This window comes from Rhinolophus hipposideros, assembly GCF_964194185.1.
Source record: "Rhinolophus hipposideros genome assembly, chromosome: 5".
Lineage (NCBI taxonomy): Eukaryota > Metazoa > Chordata > Mammalia > Chiroptera > Rhinolophidae > Rhinolophus > Rhinolophus hipposideros.
In genome coordinates, this window is record NC_138051.1 from 74439914 (window position 1) to 74464817 (window position 24904).

The 24904-nt window shown below is 49.0% G+C and overlaps 1 protein-coding gene across 3 annotated transcripts in view; it reads right to left on the minus strand.

Annotated features, from left to right (window-relative positions):
- ACTN1 (actinin alpha 1) overlaps positions 1-24904 on the minus strand; it is a 90516-nt gene that overhangs the window by 19074 nt on the left and 46538 nt on the right. For all 3 annotated transcript variants that reach the window (XM_081048802.1, XM_081048801.1, XM_081048803.1), the window contains exons 2-8: positions 23843-23957; positions 19419-19538; positions 12806-12892; positions 10730-10817; positions 10096-10174; positions 7057-7138; positions 5524-5609 (exon numbers count right to left, since the gene is read on the minus strand). In XM_081048802.1, the coding sequence (XP_080904928.1) occupies positions 5524-5609; positions 7057-7138; positions 10096-10174; positions 10730-10817; positions 12806-12892; positions 19419-19538; positions 23843-23957 (657 nt within the window). The remainder of the gene's footprint in view (positions 1-5523; positions 5610-7056; positions 7139-10095; positions 10175-10729; positions 10818-12805; positions 12893-19418; positions 19539-23842; positions 23958-24904) is intronic.

Sequence of the window (24904 nt, forward strand, 5' to 3'; positions counted from 1 at the left end):
GCAAAGACCCCTGCCCAACGTGCCAACCAAGAGGGTACGAATCAGTGGGCAAGGTGGCCACGGTGACAGGCAAGCAGCGGCCACTGTGGTGGGTCACGGGTAAAGCGCCCTCCTTGACCTTGTTATCCTTCTGCTTCGTCTTGAAATCCTGGGCTCAGGAGTCATAAACTTTGATTTGTGTATCAATTTATCAAATTGGTGGACTGACTGACGCCTGTATTCATAGCATTTTAGGGCATATGTCCTATGGGTCTGAGGGGTCTTGCCCATCCCTCAGAGCCTGTTGGCTGTTCCAGGGTCAAAGGGGGTTCCTTTTGGATGAAGTCTGAGGGAGTTCCCACATGGGCTTCCTGGGGACTTTTAAGACCAACCTCTTTCCCAAGCCCAGCCTCTCAGCCTGCCCCCTCCCCGGCTAGACTCGCCAGGAGAGACTAAGAAAACTGATCATTATAAGCAAAACATCAGTCTTTGGAAATAAAGCATGGCCATCATGGAACAAAAGAGGGCTTTCTTTAGAAAAGGCAACGGCCTATCTGCAAACTCCATCAGGGTTGCCTCCTCCTCGAGGGACAGCCAGCTCCCACCACTTCCAGGAAGCAGGCTCCTGGAATCCAGACTTGGCCTGAGAAAAACCATAGGTAGAGTCCTCAGAACCTTGACCCTTGCTCTCACTGCTCACCTCCCTCCCACAGGCAGGCAGACACCCCCTGCAGAAGCCTGCTAGGTGATGAGTTACACTGGCTTCCACTTCAGTCCCTTTACAGAAAAGGGTTCAGTCACCCACCAACCCCAGCCCAGGAGGCAGAGAGATCAGCCTTGGAAGTACAAGCTCGTTAAGGGCTCCAGGGCATAACCCTGGAATGGAAGGCAGATAAACTCCTGAGGGTGGGATACGGACCAACCCCTATCAGCCCAATTGCCTGGCTTTTAAGCTTTTTCTCTCTGGCTACCGGAACCCCAGGCACTATGGGCGATTTAGGAGAGAGGCACCCAGCACCACCCAGTCATAAAGAGATGGCTTTAGTTCAGAAGCTCAAAGGAAAGATTTGTTCTATGGGAAGAAAGATTCATTCACCGAGAGGAACTCAGAAATTGAAACAACTTCAGAGTCCTGGCTTCAGGCTATTCCTACAAGAGGAGATGGGCTGCTCTGGAACCCAAAAAGCAGAGCCAGCACGCCCAGCTCCTTCTGATGGCGATACAATTTGCATGAGATAAGGGATGTAAGGACAGATTATCAAGGGGCTGAGAAAATATCTTACAGAAAAAGGCAAATTGATTACTTCCCAGTGCCAAAGGAAAAGACTTGTAAAATTTGTGTTTACCTTTCCTTGGTTTCTACTACCATGACCTACTTTAAGTTGTACTATTTTATAACCTAACACAGAACAATATGTTTGGTTTTAGTGTTATTTTAAAAAAGCATGGACTATTATTTCTGAAATACTCAGATTCCCAAATGAAACTGTCAGCTATCCCAGACTAATATCAGCATCGTATTAGCTGACACAGGGAGAGTCTGGAGAGGAACCATCCTCCAGGTGATGTCAAACATCCGAAATGTGGCCAATGACACACCACGGTTCTGCCACCCACAACCCACAAATTCACATGAATGCCACAAAGACCTCATCTATATTTTCAGTCAAAAATTTCCCCAATCTAACTAGAATCGCCTATTTCCTTCCTCCTAAGTCACCACCCCGCCTTGGTGTCCCTTCCCGTGAGGGTGCCCCCCCACCACCACCACCAATGGAGCTGACAACATGGCGGCTCAGCTCTGTTCCCCGCTGCTGTCTCTGATTTCTGCCAGTACTCCCTACCCCAGGCACTGGGAGGAGACCCAGCTAGGACTGACTTGCTCTCCTCTTGCAGGCAGTCCTCTGTCACAAGCTGTGACCATAGTCTGCAACAGCACTGGCTGCCCTTCCCAACCCTGCCTGAGCCTTTCACTAGCGGGCCCCTATTCAACCCTTAAGACCCTCAAGCTGGAGTGTTTCCTACTCAAGAAAGCCTCGAGTCCTGCAGCCCTGTGGCCTGCCCTCCCCTGCTCAGCAGAGCAGAGCATTGGCTAGACAGCAGCCATCGAATTCTTTGATTAAGGGTTTTCCCAGATGGACCACGAAGTCCTTGAGGAATGGACGGGGTTTCTTTCCCTTAGAAGAGTCACAAAAGTGACTGACAGGCAATTGGAGGATGTAAACAGCACCATGTCCTCCTAAAAGCATCCAGAAACACCCACAGCAGATCCAGTTCAGGCCTTCAGGGGTTGTTTCTCAGAAACAGTTCCCAATAGACCGTGACCATGAACTTTAAAGCTTTACAAATTGCATCAACAAAATTTGGTTGCTCTCTGCCTATTCTAAATCCCTATAGGGGGAGGGGAGGGGAGAGGAGAGCTGAGAAAGAATTGGAACCAAAACCAACGGGTCAAACAAAAGTCAGTCCTTATCTGACCAGGAAAATCAATCATGCACACCTGAGTGCCACTAGTCTGTGTGGGTACACGTACTGCTACACAGGCACACACACATGTACATATGCGTGCAGGCACGCGTGCATTTCTACCTCCACTGTCTAAGGCTGGACAAGAGAAAGACAGTGGAGGGGACGGAGGGCCCTGGGCATGGGTTTCAGAAGACTTCCTCTCATTGGCTCCAAACATAGAGATAGTTAAGACAAGAAGAGTGTGTGAGTCTGAAAGAATCCTCCTTCTTCCACCGGAGAGGGAGAAGATTCCGCTCCCACTGGCCTGCTTAGCTGTAAGGAGTTGCCTGAATCCTCAGAAGTGATTAGGGGCAACTCTGGGTGAGGCCCCTGAGCCAGGACATGAGAAGACACCCACTTTCCCTTCCCTCCCCCTAACTGACTGGTGACCTTGTCCTCGGATGTGGACAAAAGGAGCATGAAATGGTTGCAACGGGGATGAGTGAGAGGGAAGAGGGCATGGGGGGAGGTGGTATGAGATTTGGGAGGCAGAAAAGCAGGCTGCTACACACGCACACACACACACATGCATGCACACGCACACCCACTCCCTTCCAAGCAATGTCATCAGCCAGGACACCGGGAAGGCTTCAGAGTCAGGGAAGGCCAGTGTCATCAGGCATGAAGCCCAGGACGGAACCCCTGAAGGAGAAGAGAAACAGGAAGGAGAGTTGGAAAGAGGGGAAACCACAGCAGAGAGCTCAGACGAGCCATGGACATCGGCAAGCGGACCATCTATGGTTATCAGGGCTGGGAGCCCACCGAGGCAAGTAGATGTACTGCTCACATCCTGGCGAAAAGGTGGGTGTAAGAGGGGCCAGAAGAAGTTGACAAGAGAGAGCAACAGCAGAGGAGGGACAAAGAGAAAGAAGAAGCAAGGGGCAGGCCAGAGAAGAGGTTGAAAGGGTCTGAAAGAAGCTGGGTATCCTGGGAGGGCCGGGACACCTATAAGGGAGCCTCCAGGTGGGGCTGCTCTATCTCAGTCAGTGCCAATAAGGCCTGGAAGGAAGGTGAAGAAGGCCTTGAGTGCCCATCCAAGCCAGGAATCGGGCTGCCACTAGCCGAGAGGGTGCCTTTGTATAATTTTTTAAAGGCACCTCTTCCTCAAGGCACTTCTGCTGAAAAGTTGTCATACTGATTATGTGAGAAGACATTTTTACTGCCATCTGCAGGGTTTTAGTAATAAATATTCAAATCTTCATTGTGGTGCACACAGGGCACCCTTGTACAGTATGCAACCTGCACCACTGTCCCTGGCAGGACTGCTTGGAAGGATCAGACAGGGCTCTAAGCCTCCCGCCTGAACACCTAGCAGAAGGCAGGAAGACTTCTCCCTGCCCTAGCTGCTGGGTTATTTGAGAGGATGGTCTTGCTTAAGCAGAAAGGAGGGAGAGAGAGAAGTGAAGGGAGCTGGATATTCAAGGGAATAGTGAGGAAGCATAGCCACAAGCTCTGCTGCTTGGGATAAAGGCTCTCGACTCAGGGTCCAGGGAAGTAGCCGAGACCGCAAGCTTCTTTCCCGTTTGTGATATCCACTATGCCCCCTGTGTAGGGACAGGGACGCTGGGGTTCTTGGGCACCTTCAAGCGTCCTGTCTTCCTGCGAGAAGAAAAGGGGCATCTCTGGTCCCTGCTCTTATTCCAGGGCCTGCAGCCCCCAGATTGCTGCTGGAGTATCCAAGGAGGATGCAGAGATGGGCAGAGGGCGGCAGGGAGAGTGGGCGAGGCCGAGGGAAAGCTCACCTTCTGCATACCCGAGAAGGCGTGGCAGTGACATGAAACATTAGGTCACATGGCCTTCCCATCCGGCCTTAGCGTGCCTACACATCTGCACAGAGAAGGAGAAGAGGTTGAGAGGAGAAAGTAGGCAGCAGCAGCACAGAATAAACCAAAACAGCCACAGTGGACAGAGCGAACACAAGATGGACAGACAGAAATGAGGAAATGGGCAGAAAGAGGAAAAATGAGATGGTGGGAGGAGAAATGGGGTGGGGCAGGAGAGAGCACAGTCTGAGACAAGGAAGGGAGAGACAGCATCAGGGGAAGGCTGGGCAGAGGGAGAGCGGTGAGGGGAGCACCCCCATCATGCATTTCAAGACAGGACACTCAGACGTCATGCTGAGGGTGGGAAATTTGCCTGCGCACGTGATATGTCCACAGCCCAAAGCTGTGAAGGCCAAGCCTGTGGCCCTGTGATCACGACAACCTGGATGTTGTGCTTCTGGGGTCCCGCCTATGAGGGGAATCTGGCAGGGGGCTTCTGCTGCCTGAGCTAAGCTTGGTAAGGGACACCATTCAAATCTTCCATGTCTGCAGTGTGAACGATTGATACCCCTGAGTTGTGATACCCTTGTATAGTGCTGAACAGACAGAACTGGACTTTAACCTCAGGCCTCCCTGAGCAAAACTGGGCCTGGACACCCCCTCCCTCCCTTCCTTCTTCCTTCCAAGGGGTTGTGCTTATGTCCAGGAATACAGAGTGCAGAGTGACCCCACATGGGGATCCCACACAGGTTATAGGAGATACCAAAGCCACCAAAGAGGCCGTGCACAGATTTGCTAAATCATGTCCATGAGCAGGAGAAATCTGGGGGCTTCATGATACCTTTGCAAAATAGGTCAGTGAAGATAGGAGACACCTCCCCGATCAGCCTCCCTAGAAGAAGCCCTGCAGCCTAAAGCTCCAGTGGAGGTGGGCACACAGGGGCGCTGCCCACTGTGCCTTCCAGAGCCACCCCTGGCTCATTTCACCGATGCAGCCCTTCCTGCTTAAGACAGTGGTCTGGGTCTCAGATGGTGAGCTCTTGCCCGATTTTCTCAGAGACAGTAGAGGAAGATGAGAGAAAGAGCAGAGGTGCAGGGTAGGAAAGGAGTTGGGTAAGCACAACATGCCACATTGGCACCAGGGGCTAACTCTACCAAAGAGACAGACCATCCAGACCCTGTCGCCAGGGAGAGGCGGGAGTGGGTGGGCGGGCATGGTTTGGGGTCCGGCATGAGGTGTGCTGGGCAAGGAAGGAGCAGGGGCTCCCAGTACCTTCTGGGCTCCAGAGAAGGCATGGTAGAAGCTAGACACGTAAGTCATGATGGCTTTCTCATCCGGTCGGGCAGTCCCAACAATGTCTGTCAAGAAAAATCTGGAGTTAAAGCCAGCTGGTGCACACATGAAATACCACCTGATGTGATGCTCGCAGAACCACCAAGTCTTCCTGCCAAAATGCTGCGCCTGAATCTAACCAGCTTCTGGCATCTATTCCCCCGGACGGGAATACGAGAGGCAGAGGAAAGAGGGAAATGGGGCCCCAAGGAAGCAGACAAACCCAGAACAAGACACATTCCATGGGGCAGCTGGCCCAGTTTCCACAACCAGTTTAACGGCAGGAATAAAAGGGGTCGGAGGGAGGAAAAAGTGCTCCAAATTAGAAAAAGACAAGAAAAATAACAACGAAATGCCAGGTGCCGACCTTGTTTGGATCATGATTAAAACCAACTAACTCTAAAAAAGAAACAACTGGGGAAGTTTCCCATGAACTGGGTAATGGATGTATCTAGGAATTACTGTCAATTTGCAAGGTGGAAATATTGCTTTACGGTCGTCCAAGAAAATATCCATATTTTAAAGGTATATAGTCTGAAGTATGTAGCAGTGAGAGGCCGTGATATCTGGGATTTGCTTTAAAATAGTTCAACAAAAAACAAAAAAGGGGTATTGTAATAGCTGTGTATGGTGTCAGATGGGTAGTAGATGTGTTGGGTTGTCAATTTGTGAGGTGTGCAAACGTCTCATCAATATGTTGTTTTGCATACCTGAAACTAATAATAAAAAGAGGGAAAAGAACAAAAGTGGGACAAAAATCAGTAATTGTTATATCTGGATGACAGGTATTATACTTTTGTCTCTACTTTTGTGTGTTTGAAAATGGCCCCCGCACACAGACAGCTACTGTTACAGACTATCACCTCTCCCATCTAGTCTCTGAAGGGTCCATTCATCTTTCCAGAAAGATGAATTTGCTTTTGTATAAGAGCCAGTTCTTCCCCTCCCCTTCTCTTACGAAGTTAGGTGTGTATCTACACCCCAAATTCTCACCACTCCCCGAGGTCACTCATCACTGTAAACTCCCCTGTGTACGTATGATGCACATGTTAATAAACTTCTGTTTCCTTTTCTCTTGTTCATCTGTTTTTTGTCAGCCTAATCTGCAGGGCCCCAGCTGGAAAACCAAGGAGGGTAGGGGAAAAAGATGTTTTCCCCTACCCTACAACAACAGAGGAACACCATGCTCCACCCCAGCACCTGTTACCAACTCCAAGACAAAGATGAGACCATCCTCAGGCAGCCATGCAGAACAGCCCCCAAGTCCTTTCAGCACCAACTATCACGTCTCCCTCCAAAACTCAGGGAACTGTGGAATCCCTCACAGACAGTTGGATCCCCAAGTCTCCACCAATGGGATCCCAGAGCCCAGGTCTTCTCCCTTCCCGCGCCAGGCTGCTGGGACCCACCCTTCTTGGCTACTGGGTGGCAGACGGGGGAAGAGCGGGAGGCCCAAAACGAAAGCGCCTTTACCTTCAGCATCCAACATCTTGGGGATGTCCAGGTATTTCTCTGCCACATCAAAGGCCGTGTTCAAATTTGTGAGTGGGTCATCCTAGGGAATAGGAGGAAAGGGTTGTTAGTGAGAGGTATGACAAGTCACTGGCTACCCCCAGCTGGGTGATCACCAATTCTTGGTGGCAGAGAGGACTACTACAGCCCCTCTCATGTTAGGTCCTCAGGAGCCAGCTCTGGGAGTAGAAAGCTGGCCTCATTGCAAGAAGGGCTGGTTGGCTGGGGGTTTAAAAAGCCATCCTTCCTCCTCAAGCTTCAGTTTCTTTGTCAGAGAAATGGGGTGAAAAATACCGGCCTACAGCCCAAGAAAGAATTGCTAAGAAATGCATGTGAGAATAGGACACTGGCCAGGCTGCTGTCAGTCTTGGCTTCTGGTTTCAGCTCTATCCTCGGTCAGTGGGACTGGTAAGTAATCTGACATCAGTTTCCTCATCTGTTAATCAAGAGTTGGTCTAGGTGCTCTCCAGCCCCTTTGGTGCTCACATTCCATGAAATTTGGGGGCTCCACAGCCTTCTGACTATTCTGATTTCTGCTGCTTTCTCAAGAAAACTTATTGAGGATTGGTGAGGATGTGAAGAAACTGGAACCCTTATGAACTGTTGGTGGGATTGTTAAAATGGTGTAGTCGCTGTGGAAAATAGTACAGAAGTTCCTCAAAAAGCTAAACACAGAATTATCATATGACTCAGTTTTGCAAAATGAAAAGAGTTCTGGAGATGGATGGTGGCGATGGTTGCACACCACTGTAAATGTACTTATTGCCACTGAACTGTACATTTAAAAATGGCTAAAATTGTAAATTTTATGTTACGCGTACTTCACCACAATTTAAACAAAAAATTTTTTTAATGTGGAAAAAAAAGTCACAACTTAGTGGGGGGACCTCCTTGCTGGACTTTCCATTCTACTCTTGGCTCCCCAAACTAACCTAAAGCAAGCTGGTTTCGTCAGCCCAGGACTGAGTTTCTCCATTTGCTAAGGTGAGAATCACAGACCACCAAAAGATGAATACATTCATCTGGGACGCTTTCAGGAAGAAATTGCTCAAATGGAGAAGGTGGAGTCCTTTTAGGAAAGTTTCCAACAGCTTCCAGAATAAAAAACACTGCCAAACAGGGAAGGTCATTTCCATCCCAGACCCTTTGCAGTCCTCAGGCCCCAGCTACACCATACCCACCTGCCCCACTTGATGCCCAGGCCCCCACGCCCACCTAAGGCTGGTGTGCAAAGGAAGAACTTCCCAGGCAGAGCCCCGCAGCTCTCCCCTGTATCCAGGCACCCTGTGCTTTCTGGAAAGTACCCAACAGTTCAGTGGGAACAGGTCTGTGCTAGGATTTGGACTGGATTTTATTGATGCTATTGAATTAAAGAAATGGGGAGACAGACACATTGAAACAGGGAGAAATGAAAAAACACAGAGAAGGAAGGAGGGTGGGGAGAGAGCTGGCCAGGTATCAGACAAAGGCCCCTAGACTCTCAACTCCCGTGTGGCAGAGGGGCCTGGAGTCTGTGGAATGGGGGGAGGGACTGGAGAGCCAGTCAGTAGGGGCCCCACTTTATATGGGGGTGGGAAACAGCCGTAGATAACTGGCACCCCAGCACACCCACACAGGGACACAGACACAAGCACACCTGTCACCAAAGTGCTTCAGCAGAACAGTTAGGGGGGATGTGACAATGCCTTTAAAAAGAAAAAATCGCCACCTCTGGTATTTCTGGCCTTTGTCCTGTTTGATTTGGCTACACAACTTTCAGGTGGTTAGGGGGTTCTCACACTGATTTTTTTCTCTGCACAGCAACTGAGTTAAGAGAGCTGGGGCCCTCTCACCCCTAAGAGACTAGCTTGGGAAGGGCTGCCCCCGTCCATACACACCTGCACATGAGCAGAGCCAGGCAGTAACCTCCTCTCCTTCAGAAGGTAGGCCCTTCCCGGTGGGCAGAGGCCTCAAGCTTCTGGCCCAGCTTAGGATGACCAGAGGGGGATGGGAATCTGCTCCTTTCCTCCCTCACAACCCTTTTTGGCAGTTCATTTTCCCACACCCTGGAAACAGAGGGCCTGATGCCACCACAAGTTGTCAGAGCAGCTCCCACACTGGGAATATCAAGGCTTGCTTGGCCTCTGACAAGCAGCAGAGGTCCTTTGTAGGGGTACAGGCAAGGTGGAGGTCTTCACTGAACACTGTGCTCTCTAAGTATCAAGGTCAAGTGGAGAAATAAGCTGTCTTGCCAAGAGATTCGAGCAGACAGGCAACATTCCAACCCAAGCTCTAAATCATCAACTAGGAGCATAAGGAGGGGTTCAAGGGTGGCTTCTCCCAAGATGCCCGTGCCATGTGGCTGAAGCACAGGATGCGCTGAGAGGGAAGATGGGGTGAGTACAGCCTCCAAGGTCTAGGCCAGCGTCCTTTAACCAGCCTGGACACTACGAATCACCACAAGGCTAGAAACATAGCACACCCCTCCTGGTCTCCTGCTCAAGACACACACATTCAAGAAAAATCCCCCCACAGCCGCATGCCAAAGCATAAATGAAATCAAGCACCAGCAAAATAAAATCCTGCATCCAAACTTCAGCAACAAGGGAAACCAAATCTATGGTGGGAACCTGCCCAGGACTGCACAGTGAGTCTCAGACAAGGCGAGAATAAATGCCTCTAAGAATATGTAATACTCTAAATTAGGAAAGTAATATATACTTCTTACAAAACCCAGAAAATTATTCCACCACCCTAATAAAATTGCTATAGTGGTTCCATATGTTCCTGGTGGGCTGTGTGTGTGGGCAAGCGTATACACTGTGCATATATGGTACTAAGGTATTCCTAACAGTGAAGGTGTTTTTCTCTTGCTTCGGGACAGGCTGTCTTCTTGGCTAATCTAAGGAGACTGACAGCCTTCACCCTGGGCTGTGGGCTCTCAGTCCAAGGGGCCCACTCCCACCCACCCGGGACCAGTGGCCAGGAGCTGGCAGTGGGTGGTGAGCTGAAGGCACATACCTTCCGCAGCTGCCCGTAGTCAATCAGCTCAGGCCGGTGTCGGTGAATCAAGGCGCAGAAGCCGAGGCCATCCTTCCAGCTGCCCAGGGGAAAGAGAAGGTGGAATAAGCTGGTGGGTGGGCCCAAGCACTAACTACAGACAAAGAACAAAGCAGGGGTCTTCTTTCACCCAGAAATTGACGGAGAACCCTTCAGAGCAGGTGTCAGGAGACAGCAGAAGGGGAAGGAACATTTCATCCTGCCACAACTCCAGGCACTGGGGTCACGACTTTGGGGGTCCTGGCAAGTTGAGATACACCTGCCTCATCCCACTCTGTCCTCCACCAAGGCCATGGCCCTGTCTGCTCTGTTCTGGAGCCCCAGGCTGGAACATCCCGGACACTCTTCTTGGGGGGTTCCCCAGCAGGCCAAGCATCAACGAGAGGTGTGTGAGGCAGTAGCTGTGTCCGAGACACCACTGGGAACGAGAGGGGGCAACCAAGGGTCCGCGGCACTCCCTTCCCATGAAAAGTGACTTCTTCCCCAAGGGCCTGTGCTCTGTTCTAGAGCTGAGAATGACCCAGTCAAGAGGCCCCGGGGCTTTGTGGGGAGGCAGCCAAGGTTCTATAAGAGCCCCTCCGCCCCCGCCACTCACCTTATGTGGAAGTTCTGGATGTTGACATTTTTATAAGGGGCTGTCTTTCTCTGACACCACAAGAGCAGCCCTTCTTTCGCCGAAGTCTCTGTGGGAAAGGAGACGACAGGTAGACAGGTCAGTGGACTGCCTCCGTGGGGGGAGGGCCGCTGACTCCTGGGAGGCCCCACCTTAGACCACAGGGTCCGAGCTCTTTCACATAGGAGGTCCACACAAAGACCCCTAGCTTCCAACCCTGCTGCCACCAGGGCATCAAGTCTATTTCCTTAACAAAGGTTGAGAAATTATCAGATAAACATAAAAGTAAGCTAGGAAGCTTTTCAGAGCTAGCCATATTGCATATGGAAATACTGAGATAATGGTCTAATTATCTCCCTGTCACTCTCCTTTTATTCAAGAAATGGTAACAATACAAAATAAGCTGGTAACCTTTGTCAGGTGGCCATTTTGGGGAGGAAGGTTTGACTGGTCTATGAAATCTAAAGTGTAGGAATCTCTGGAGAGGGGTATATGGGCCTTGTGGAGTGCACGCAGCTGTGAGGGAAGAAAGCATTAGGACTCCTATGCAGATGTAGTGTTCTTCTAAAAAGTAAGGTTTCCTTACATTTAATGCATGGATCAACAGCATTGCTGTGTGTCTGGAATGGACACACATCTGTAAGACAGACAGGTATCTGAGGGGACCCGGGGAGCTGCCAGCCCAGGATGGCTGCAAACGGCACTGCCCCCATGTGTTCACACCTGTGAATTACAGGTTATGGTACCACCCAGCAAAGTGGCTTCCTGGATGATCTTGTTTACTTTCAATTCATAAAAGGGACTTTAAAATGACATTAAACAATTCCTACAAAGATAATAATTCAAAGCACAAACAAGGAAAAAAACAGCAAAGCTAATACTCTTAGCTCAAGTTCTTCACCAGCCACTACAAGATGAAAACACTAACAATTTAATCAGAGCTGACAAGAAGTCTGCCCAAAAGAATGAAACTCATAAAGAAGGCTATTTAAAAAATGGATTTACATCAATACCGTCACTAACAAGAACCATGCCCTAAGTGACTACTGTGGGTATCTTTTTAACTACTTCTGTCCTAAATGCCTAGTATTTATGAACCAAACAGACCTTCACATCACTGTATCACGAAGATTTCCATAACAAAGCTATTTATTTATTTTAAAAAAATTTTTCTAAGGAGGGCACAGCTCAGTGACCCATGCAGGGATCAAACCAGCAACCTCGGTGTTATCAGCACCACGCTCTAGCAACTGAGCTAACCAGCCATCCCCACAACAAAGCAATTTAACCCACATCATTCTCATTAAAAAGTTACTTTGAATAAAAATCTTTTTAAGATTTATGGGCCATTAAAATGAATTAAAAGTATTTTAAAAATATTATCTCTATCTCTTCTTAAAATTTGTTTTGGTATATGTGTTTTATAATATGCACAGCAATATGTAAATATAATTTATGACAAAATAAATACACACACATCAGCTCAAAAGTTGCTGGAGTGTGGAAACAAAAGTTTAGAGACCACGGACCTGACCATTTGCATACCTGCAAAGTGGCCACCAGAGGGTGTTATGGGAGCAAAGTGGAGGACCTGAGGTCTGCTAGCCCTCCCCGCACTCTCTCCGTTGCTATTCCCCTACCCTTTCCGATTTAACAACCCAAGAGCCAGGTGGGGTTTCCAATACACTTCTCCACAGCAACCAAGGGCTTTCTCAAAGTGGGGGCGTTTCCCTGGGGCCAACACACCTATGGGAACCAGCACCGGAAACAGCTCTTACTTCTCTACGGAGTAGGAGGCAGGACAGATGCCAGCAATGGATCAAAAGTTCAGGATATGGCCATAAATGTCTAACTATTACATTGTTTTGTACACCTGAAACTTAATTAAAAAGAAAAAAGATTTTCTTTTTAATTGATTAGGTTCAGGATGTCGCCCACAGTCAAGCCCTGTCGCCCAGGTCTGACAGCTCCCCGGGCGGAGCCCGGGGAGGCAGACATGACTGGTGAAGGCTGGAGAAGTGGGGGCTTTGGGACATAACAACAGAGCAGAAGACCTACCTTCCACGGAAATGTCCTGGATGGCAAAGCGGAGGATGATGGTCCAGATCATGCCCAGGGTCATTTTCACGTTCCCATCCACAATTTCTACAGAAACAGCAGCATGACACATTAGGATGGGTCTTAGCAGGGACAGAGTTAACATTCCCTAAGAGCCCATGTCACTCTCTGCACCATGAAGGGAGACAAAGACCACACAGTTCTACTTCTGGGGGAAGTCAGTGTGTTTTTTAAAATTACTATAATTACATGTCAGAGGTGAGAAGATCTGGGAGTGTCCTGCACAGGATAGTATCCTGGGGTATAAGGCATGTGTGGTCACTTCTACTGGGTACATTAGGAAAGGCAACAGAGAAGGTGTCTTAAACCCTAAGTGGTGTCTACCGGCCTGATAAAGAGTGGGAGGATTTCTAAACCATCACAAATGTTCTGGCAACTCTGTGAGCTGGGGATATTTGGATAATTGTAGCTGCCAACGTAGCCATCCACACCTGGAAAACCAGTGCAGGCAACAGAAAGCAAGCAACCTCAGAAAGTTTTGTAATCTGCCATCTTGAAAGATCCACTAACTCACACATCAACTTCATAATGCCATTTGTGGGGTATTTTTTAATTTAAAAAAAAAAATCAAGCAGTTTCAAATCACAACTAAGATACCCCACTAAATTCAGGCTAAGCCGTACTTCTCCGACTTTTAAAAAAATGCTACAAATTCTATGATTTTTTTTTTCTGTACCAGGCAATGCAAACATAAATAAGGAGGAGCCTAAGACATGGAGTCATTGGTCTTAGGGGCTGAGCAGGTGACAATCAAGTGTAGACTCCTTAACCCTGACCTGCTTCCAGACCAGGACATGGTAACCTGGCCCTGTGGTACTCTCAGTTAAGAGTTAAGCACCCAAAGAATATCTTATTTTGTTTCTACTTGCAACACTAGGTTTTCAGGGGAGACGCAATAGAAACATAAGAAGGGGCAACTTCCAGGGACTCCTGGTTTCCTGAGCCCAAGTCTGCTAGGGTTTGCTTCCCACAAACCCTTTAAACAAGAGTGGATTCCATTAAGAAATTATACCCTAAGGTCTCATTCCCTCTTCAGAAGGGAAGGCAAAACCGCATGCTGCTGTATGGCCAACAAGGTACAGGGCACCACTGCTGCTACTTGGGAGATGGGGAACACTGCTAAGCAAGCACTGGGGTGCAGAGCAAAGGAGGGGCAGTGTCCACTTTGGGCATGGGGCAGAATGTAAATCTTCCTGCTCACATGGGGGGCTTAAATGCCCCTGCCAGAGCCCCAGACACCAGTGGGGGCCAGACCCGAGTCAGAGAGCCGGGTCAGAGACACAGGTTACTGTAGCAGCACACAACTATTTTCCTGAACCTGTAAACAGCCAGCCTGCACTTTGCAGAGCACGCTGGGGGGAGTCGAGTCAGTTAATCAGTGAACACTCACTTCACAGATGTCTGAGATTTTTAAAGTGCCCTTTCATTTGTAATTTCCAATGGTTTCACATCTGTAATGTTTAAAGAGTTTATGTAAAAGCCTAAGGAAAAAACCCTTAAATTCATAATAGGCAAAAGACATGAGTAGACACTTCACAAAACATAAAATGGAAATAACCCATTCATAAGGACATTCAATTTCACTTGTAATTAAAGAAATAACACTCCGTTTTCCCAGTGATTAAATTAGCAAAGTTAAAAAGAAAAAAGTAAACATGTATCTTGATGGTAACAAGACGCCCACACCGTGGCTAGAAGTGGACATTGGCTTTAAAAAAAAAAGAAAAAACTTTCTGGGAAATAATTCAGCAACAGGAGGCAAGCATCTTAAAGCTGTTTATCTTTTTGAGAGTAAAAGTCTACCTCTAGGAATCTATCTCTAGCAAACATGTGAAATGCAGAGTAAGGCTACCCTGCTACTGTATAAAGGTGCTTGTTGTAAGGTTCATCATGACCCCCAAATTGGAAGCCAGGTGAATGTGCAAAGTACAAGGTGTGACTGAGTAAATCCCCAGACCTAGTCACCCCTCTGCTCAAAACCTCCATAGCATCCCACCTCACTCAGAGTCAAAGTCCATGGACGGCGAGGCCTCTTGGACGCCCTCTAGTCACAGGGCCTCTGCAGGTTCCCCTCCCTGGACAACCACGTGGCTTGTCCCTCACCTTCCTCCTGTCTCCACTTAGCCCTCACCTTCTCATTGAGTCCTTCCTTGACAACTTTCCTCCTCACTTTATTTATTTCCATCTGACATATGTGTGTGTGTATTTTCTCTCTCCTCCTTCTAGAACATACGCTCCATGCGGGCAATTTCTTCTGTTTTGCATCACTGCTTAGAGTCCAGCTCAGTGTCGGGCACAGAGAAGGCCTTCCACCATTTGTTGAATGAATGAATGAATGAATGAATGAATGAACAAATGAATGAACGAACGAACAGACACTGGAGGACACTAACCACACATGGGTGAAGGGGCAGAGGAAATGCAGGCCTGTCAGCCCTGACAATGTAACAGGAAGGACCCAGGTCTGGAACAGAGCACAGATGTGTCCAACAGAGACGAAGAACACAGCCATTAAAATTATGTTCATGAGCTTCTGATGACTTGGAAAAATCTAAACAGTAATATGGAAAGTAGAAAAACCAGCTACAAAATTTTATGAACAGCATTTTGAATACAAGGGGAAATTTGTTTACGGTCTAGAAAAAGCACTGGTGGTAATGCTGCCACTTGGCCTTTCCAGGAGTGGAGCGCCTATCCCCCCTCCCCATCCCATCCCTGGCGTCCCACACACACTGCCCTACTTGTGACAGCCAAATTCCTGGGCCTCCAAGAAGCTGGCCTTGAGCTTGGTGACTTCCCAGCGCTAAGGAAGACAAGGAAGCTTCTTTCTTGGGTCTTGCCTATTTACTCCTTTCCTCTTTCTTCCCCAGAAACCCCCCAGGGGTTTTTAGTACTGAATTCTCATTCATACCAAAAAAGCAGATTCATTCCAGAAAACAGAGGAGCCAAGTACAGGCAAAGAGAGGGGTGTGTTCAGTGAACCCCCTGTGTACCTCCCCAGCCCCAGCGCCCACCTGACTGACTCCCATCCACCATTAGCGTGTATCCCGCCCCAGAAAGACAGATCCTGTCCCCAGGATCTCTGTTTGGAGCAGGGGTGCTCCATCTCACAGGCGGCTTTATGTCAGGGGGCTGCCAGGAATGCTGGGTCCAAAAGGAAGGTCCCAAGGCTACAACTAGGCCCTGTGGGATAAACCATGACAACAGATTAACAACCCGCTGGGTGTGGGAAGAAGTGGGGCCATGTGTTTGCCATCCCTGGTCTACAGTAGCTATGAAACCGTTTGTATCCTGTGTTTCCTCAGAACCTGCTTCTCCCTTCACCCCACTCAGCCCCCTAGGGTCACAGTCATCTGTGCAGTATTCAAACAGTAGAATGAATGATGCTGAAGAAATCCCTCAGGACAGAAACTAGACCCCTGGGGTCCCCAGCTCCCAGAACACCGCCCCCTCTCTATCTGGAGGACAGATACTAAACCAACGTGACCACCCCCAGGCTCTTGGCACCCAAAACCATCACACTTTCCTGCCCAAAGGGCTAAAAATAACAAAATCCTGCTTGGGTCCTCTTACCTGGTTAAATCCCAACTACTCACTCAAGTTAACCCCCAATCCCATGGCTCTAGACATTCTAGAACCAAGGATAGTACAGGAAATCTTAAGGATCTATACTAACCCCTGCCCAAGATACGGAAATTCCTTGCCTCCAGCCTCCACCTGAACATCTTTGGGGACAGGAAACATATGCCCTCCCCAAAGCCCCCAGCCCACCCCCAAAGGTTCTTCATGTTGTCCACAATTGGCCTGCCTGAAGGGTTGATCAGAGAGTCTAGTCCTTGCAGGTGGTCCACTCCAATGCGTTTTATTTTATAGGTTACAGCAGCAAACTCCATTTCATTAAAATACACAAAACCCATGTGGAGCCTCATCTAGTTTCCTGGATCAGCGGAGAGACCATCCGGCACGATCTGGGTGCTCAGCTCGAAATGAGAGAAGTGACTACAAGACAGAAGACTCCGCTTAAAGCACTGGCAGCCAGAAGGTAAGGACTACCTCATTTTAAAGGAGCCTTTCAAAAACTTTGGGGAAGCGAGGCCCATGTGAAAGGAACTGGAAAACCAGGGCCAGCTAAGTTAAGTGACTTCAGGAAGATTAGAGGTGGTGGTTAGAGTTTATGTCTTTGTTCCTCACCCCTCTGCTGAGGCAAGCACGGCCAACCTGACCCGCCACGTCACAGCGGAGGAAAATTGCACATGGAAGTTCTGTCCTGTGCCCCTGCAAGGGAGGCAGCAATGCCTGGGGGTGATGGCAACAGGATTAGACCTCGACTCTGGAGCCCGAATCCCTGGAATCAATCCTGGCTCTGCCACGTGGAAACAGTCTGGCCCAGAGCCTATGCTCAACCGCACTTCATGCCGCCACTCCAGCAACTCTGCTGACCCTCAGTTTCCTTGACTATGAAATGTGGCTGGTCCTACAGGTCTGCTTCCAGGAGAAGGGGACAACCACACAGAGCATCCTGTCCAGCCAGGCACAGACCTGGAACTCGGCGCGTGCTAGTCTCTCCCTCCTTCCCTTTCCCTCCTCCTCTTGGGTGCTCAAAGTCTTTAAAAAAATTTTTTTTCTTAGGTGGTTGTTAAATTTTCCTTTCTAAAAATCCAGATTTCTGGCTTCTTTTGAAAAAGTGGAAGATACAGAAATGCTGGACCTGTATTCCCATACAATTGGTTAGGTCTATTTGGCAGCTGCCCGCTTGGAAGGATGTGCTCTCTCTCTAGTTCTCCACAGTCCCCACCCACCCCTACTGTCACTCCTGGCCCACCTCACACATCCTACACTTCCCTGGGTCAGAGGGCATCGGAGCTTGCACCCGACGACCTGAGTGGCAATTTCTTTGGCTTCCCATCCCTGCTTAGTTGAAACTTTTTCTGGCAAGTCTTTATTTGTCCCTAATAGAACAAACTATTCTTCTTAAGAACAAAACTATTCTTTTGTTCTTCTTAAGAGATATTCTTCCACTCACAAACCAAAGTACTACCCTGCTATGTGGCCTTCGAATATTTACTGAGTACCTACTACGTGCACCAAGCTGCTAGGACCTGGGGCCACAAGGATGTAGAAGACATGGGCTCTGCCTCACAGCTGAGGGGGTCCTGGAACGTATGAGGCCCACCCGTGACTGCCTCAAGCACCAGCCTGAGTCCCTGATAAGGCAGGCTCAGCAAACTTTTTTTGCAAAGAGCCTGATAGGAAATATTTTTGGCTTTGCAGGCCATATGGTCTCTGTCCCAACTACTCAACTCTGCCGTCCTAGCAGGAAGGCAGCCATGACAATGTGTAAACACATGGTGTGGCTGAGTTCCAATATCTACAAAACCCCACATGGCTGAGATCTGACCCCATGGACTGTGGTTTGCAGACCCCTGTTCAAGTTTCTCAAGTTTGATGTAGCAACATAAAATCCCTCAGTTGCTAGAAAAAAAGAGGAGAGACTTTAAAGTTATCAACCAGTGAAGAGACCTGCTCTACAGATTTATTGGAGCACGGCCCCACGCTCTTCAAGGAAAGGCCGCCCAGGAGCATTTCTCTGGTGTCACGCAGATCCAGATTTGAGTTCTGGTTTTGCTACTTATTGAGGATGGGAACTTGAAAAAGTTACTGGATCTCATCAGGCATCCGTTTACTTTTCGTGAAATGCTCCTCCTAGGGCTGCTGTGTGGATTAATCGATATCACTGGAGTAAAGGGCTTCCAAACAGTACCTGCCACACAGGAAGTGCTCACAGTAATCACAACCATGGTTATATTATCAGTGAGGGAAGGAAAGAATGAATGGAGGCGATGTCTTAACTCATCTTTCCACCTCTGGCAGACAGCAGGTGCCCAATAAATACTTGCTGAATCCATGGGACACAGTCCTGGCGGGGCCTGGTGATGGCATTCTCTTCTAATGGCCTCGACCCTCCCCAAATCCTTCAGGGCCAGCCGTGAATGCAGAAGTAGTGCTACCTCCTTTTAACCATTAAGAACATGGTAAAAATAGTTTAAAGTGAGCTTTCACAATTTTTTTTTCAACTGAAGGAAAAAGAGCCAAGAAGCTACTCTGAAGGGAAATGCTATTAAGATTGTTCCCAAAGGCTTGTGGACATCAGTCTTTCTGGGGCTCCACAGGGCCTCAGGGCAGCCTCCACCCTCCACCCACAGGTGTTGGCACCCTCTCCGTGGACCACAGCAAAGCCAGGGCTGTGGATGAGGGAAGTGGCACTGTGCACAGTGCTGGGATTGGCTGAGGGGTGCCCAGGTGTGGACCAGGAAGTGGGCCTTGGCTTTCTAGGGGTAGGGCTGACAAGTGGGGGAGGCTGAGATAGGATGGAAAGTGCTGTTGTTATATGAAGAATCCACAGGTCGACCAGATGGAGGTGCTAGGAGCTCCATTTCCAAATGCCCTCAGGGATGTGTGGGCCCAAGGGTCAGGGGTCGGGGTAGAAAAAGGCCCAGGGAACCAGGAGAGCAGAAACTCAGGCTCCGAGGGGCAGCCAGTGGGCAGGCCTTACCTTCGGCTCCAATGGACACCAGCTTGACCCCCTTGCTGGCTATGAAGTCCAGGGCCTTATTGACATTGGAGATCTTGTGCACCCTCATTTTGCCTCTCTCCGGCTTGGCCAGGCGTTCACCTGAATACAGACCGAGAACAGGGAAAGGGAAAGTGAGATGCTGTTATCCAGGAGCCAGGGCTGCTCTCACAACCCCCTTACCCAGGGCACAGCTTAGACGGACACACACGTGCAGTTTTGGTGCGGGGAAATGCCACCCTGGCAGGGAACGAGAGGCCTACCCTGCCTCGTTTTCTCCCACGTCTCACATCTAAACTGCTTGCATCCACTCAGCAATTCTGTATAAAGCCCCTAATGTGTGTCAGGGACATCGCTGGGTCCTAGGAATATGGGCATCAACCAAACCGTTTGCTGCCTTCATGCATTTATGGTCCAGAAGGAGAGACAGACCTTCAACAGAGAAACACACAAATAAATATATACAAATGCCAAGAAGGATAAATGCTTCAAAGAACTGCTTAAAAAGAGGCAGAAGAGGGCGGCTAGGAGGACGAGGGGTTTCAGAGGGGTCGGGGAAAGCCGCTGAGTGGCAGGGCAGCCAGGCCGCAATGACGAGAAATGGTGAGTGAGGCAGAGGAAACAGCACAAGCAAAGGCCCTGAACTCCTTTGAGTCTAGGCCGTTTGGGCCTGAAAAGGGGTGTGCGTCACTCGAGAGTAGTTTGAAAAAGTTCCCTGTGTGTTGAAACGGAGCTGCCCACAGCATCCCTCTCTCCGTTACGAACCAGGGCTCTTGTCCAGTTACTGCCTCCTGGGGGCACCCTTGGCTCAGCTCCAAGGCAACCCCCCACTCCCACCTTCACCTTCCTAATGGGAGCTTCTGCTCCTCAGGTTTCAGAGCCAGAAGCTGCAGGGAAACAGGAAATGGGTAGGGGGGCTGGTTCTCCAAACCTCCCATTAAGAACACTTCTATCCCAGTACAGAGGCATCCAGAAACCTCCTGAAATTATGTGAAAAACTTTTATGTGCAACACACCTGGAGAAGGAACGCACAGTTTTTAGTCTCTAAGAGCTCAGGCATCCCAAAAGACTGAGAAACATCATCCTAGAGCCTGAAACTCAGGATTCCTGCACCTGCCATGGTCTCTGGACCCATGGCCCAGTCTCCCTCCCCCAGGAAGGTCTGCCTGACAGGGCTCCATGGGCTCTCAGTCCCCCAGCTTTTAGAGAACAGACTTCCTGCCACAGATGCAATTTGCCCTGGCAGCTCCCAGGGAGGAACAGCTGGGTTTTTATTATTAAATCAAGACTTTCCACTTCTGGCTCTCCCAAGGCTGTGGCTGCTGCCTTGCCTCTCCAGCAAGGCACCCCACCATCCCCCTGAGCAGATGAGATGCTACAGAGGCTCCCTCCCAAAGGATGGATGGAGAAAGTGCCATGTGTGTGTCCCCTCCTACCCCCACCAAGACGACTCCCACCACTGCCCCAGTCCACGGGTCTTGCTGGGTCTGAGTTCCCAGCCAGCCCACCCGCCATGCACACTGACTGGAACGAGACTTCTCCACGAGGACTGTGGAAGTGGCAAGGCCAGTGGTTTTCAAATTTCGGCCAGCACAAAATCAGCTAGAGAAACTGCTACCTTCAGATGTCCAGCCCCCTTTCCCTGCCTTCTACATTTCTGATTTAGTAGGTCTGGAGGTGGTTTCTGATTCTGGGGTGGGTGGTCCAGGGACCATTCTTCGAGGACCTCTACAGGCAGCGTCCCCTTCCTTCTCCTGTCATCATACCCAACTCCAGAGATGCTCAAGGAGGAAAAGTCAACATTTCAGTGACTTGATCTTCCCAGCCCCAAGAAAGAGATGAGCCCGCTTCACAGACATGCACAGGTCCCCCTTGGGCGCAAGCTGGTCGTTCCATGGGAACGCACTGCTGGTTATGCAGAAAAGCCCAGGTTGGACAATCACTTACTCTAATATTTGTTGAGGGTCACCTACATGGCAAGGACAGTTCCAAGCACTTGGGACACAGAGAAGAGACCGTCCCTGCCGAAAGGACCTCAGCATGGAGTAGGGAAGAAAAGAAGTGGGTCAAAATGATTAAACCATGTGGCAAATGACACAATACAGGAATTAATGGGGTGTTATTGGAGCCCAGAGGAGGGCAGCCACTCAAAAGGAGGGGGTTAAGGGAAGCTTTCTTGAAAGAAACCCCTGAGCTCAATTTGAAGAATGAAAAAGAATGCCAGATTTGTTTATTTGTTTAAATGAAGGAATGTTGAGGGAGGCATTTGGGAAGGATACTCTAAAAGGCAGTTAGAGAAAACCAGTATGGCAGTTCCTAAAAACCTTGAACATGGCATTACTATATGATCCAGCAATTCCACTTCTAAATATACACCCAAAAGAACTGAAAGCAGAAACTCAAACAGAAACGCAAACAGATATTCATACAGCCATGTTCACAGCAGCATTATCTACAATAGCCAAGAGGTGGAAGCACCCCAAGTTGTAATCCATGCTGAATGAACAAAATGTGGCACGCACATACAATGGAATATTACTCAGCCTAAAAAAGAAATTCTGATACACGTTACAACATGGAGGAAACTGGAAGATATTATGCTAAGTGAAATAAGCCAGTCACAAAAGGATAAACACTGTATGATTCCACTTACCGTGTTTCCCCGAAAATAAGACCGGGTCTTATATTAAGGTTTGCTCCAAAAGACACATTAGGGCTTATGTTCAGGGGATGCCACCCTGAAAAATCACGCTAGGGCTTATTTTCTGGTTATGTCTTAATTTTGGGGAAACACCGTATATGAGGTTTCTAGAGTAGTCACATTCCTCAACACAGAAAGTAGAATGGTGGCTGTCAGGGGGCTGGGGGAAGGGAGGAATGGGGAGTTAGTGGGTTAATGAGTGTGGAGTTTCGTTTCGGTTTGGGAAGATGAAAAGTTCGTGAGACGGGTAACGGTGATAACTGCACAACAATGTGAATGCCCTTAATGCCACAGAGCTGTACACTTAAAAACAATAAATTTTATGTTATGTGTATTTTACCACCTGCTACAAACACATACAAACACAACCTCCCACACATCACAGATTTCACCTGAAAGGGAAACAGACAAAAAGTATTGGGGTGAAAAAGGCAGTTAGACCTTGTACAAAAGCATGAAGTACAGAGAGCATGTCATCTGGGAGGACCGCATGTCTCCAGTGTAACAGAACGTCTGAGGTTTGAGCCCTTTTGGGGAATATCTGGTTGAAAACAAAGCAGGTGCCAGCTCACAAAGGATTCTGCAAGCTGTGCTAAGGAATGTGGGCTGCAGGCTCAAATACTAAGGAATGTGGGCTGCAGGCTCAAAGCCCTGGGGAGGCGCCGAAGGGTTTCCAGTAGGGAACAGTGCAACCATATTTGGGCCGGTGCATGGACCCTCTGGCTGCTGTGTGTATGATGGACTGCCAGTGGGAAGGGATAAGACCTCTATAGTTGACACAGGCCCACACTGACACCACGGTAGCCAAGGTAACAGAAGGATAATAGGAGAAGATAAAATGTATAAAACTTGAATGCCAAGTTGAAAAGAAGAGCAGAGGCAGAACTGTCTATGATTCCTAACTTAGGTTTAGGGGAGTAAGATGAAGGCTACAGGAAGAAAAAGAGGTTTGCTGGGGCTAGGAAGGGTAAGCACAGTTTTGGACATACTGAGTGAACTCTGGGAGACATCTGGATGGAGATGCTCTGTGTGGTTCAGATTTTAAGAGGAGCTCAAGGTAAAAGACTGAACTGAGACTAGATCTGGGACTCACTGGCATCAAGGTGGAAGGTAAAGTGAAGAGAGCAGCTAAGATTGCCCAAGGAATAAACCAAGGCGAGAATATTGAGGACTGCCTACTTTTAACGGGTAGTGGAGGAAAGGTATTCATATGAAAGCTGAGTGTGCATTCAGGGGAGCTGTCCCTTCAGATATCTGGGCATCTAAATTCCAAGCTAGGGGATGGATAAGACACTGGGATCATGTGAATACAGGCTCATAGGTAGCAATGGAGCCAAGGTTTGGAGATGGTCAGCCGTGGTTGCATTCGTGACGACAGAATCATAGCATTTTGGAGAAGGGACCCGGGAGACCATCCTTCAAACCCCCTCTTTTTGCAAAAGAGGATACTAAGGCAGAAGGGCAGGGACTTGTCCGAGGACACACGGATGGTCAGCAGCAGAGCCAGGACCAAACCCAGTCTCCTCATATGAATTCACATATGTCACCCCCAACTTCTTTCAAGAGACCCAAAGCTAGCCATGACCAACGAGAGAGGAGCAGCCCACGTGCCAGGGCGGCATTCCCAAAGTGGCAGAACCCAGTAGGCAGCATCTTCCCTGGGCCAGGTGCCCCCCCGACCTGGCACTCCCAAGGCCACCTCACCTGAGATGACCTCCAGCAGCAGCATGAGCTTCAGGCCATCCCGGAAGTCCTCCTCGATGTTCTCGATCTGCGTGCCCGCCTTGCGGAGGTGGGAGTTGCACCATGCTGTGAATGTCTGGGCAAAGGAAATAAGAGCAAGCGGTCAGGTTTCCCACAAGTCACATGGTCTCTGAGGACCTCACAGGGACCTCAACAGGTCCTGGGACCCACCTGCCTTACACCATCTTTCCAGTCGTTCTGTATAAAGCCACGGGTGAGCACCGGTGACATGGATGACACAGCACTCTCCTTTAACGTCTACCCTCCCAACCTTCCAAAAACATCCCCACAACACATTTAGAAGCGCCAGCAATTTACTTTAGGTTATAAGGTTTAATTTCAATCTTTACTATTACCTTAAGGCTAAATAGTTCATTAAATCCTTGTCCACTTTGTAGCTAGCTAAAGGAAAGGAATGACCAGTTTTGTTAAGGAGACAGTTCAGAGGCACAGTGTCAGGATGAGTGAAAAAGGTAAGTACTCGAATGTATACGTCTGTGTGTTTGGGGTGGGGATAGAGGCACCTTAAGCTGCAAAAGTATGAGGAAGAATTCCAGAAAGGGAACGTAAGGAGATTAATGAAAGACAATCAATACTGGAATATTCTAGTCTGTGGGAGGACAGCAGCGAATTGAAGCTTTTGCTAGGTATATTAAGCAGATGAGAAGGCAGGCTACCAACTAAGCTGTCCTGTGCCAACAGCACCCCTTGGTGACTCAAACAAGAAACCAATGATTCAACAAACACGAGAAACACGTGTGCACTTAAATTTCACATGCCTGTCTACAACTTGGACAAGTGTCTCTCTCCAGCTGTCACATTCCATGGGAAACGGAGAGAAGTGCCCTCCTACTTCAGATCCAACCCATTGCTCGGCAACTCCAGACTTCTCTGCACCAAATGACACTCAACTACATGGGGGCACAAGAGCCAATGTTCAGTCCCCCGACAGCAGGACCAGTCAGCTCTCTGCCCACCTGCCCTTGAAGTTGCAATGGTGAGCCCTGCACTATTCGTCATAAC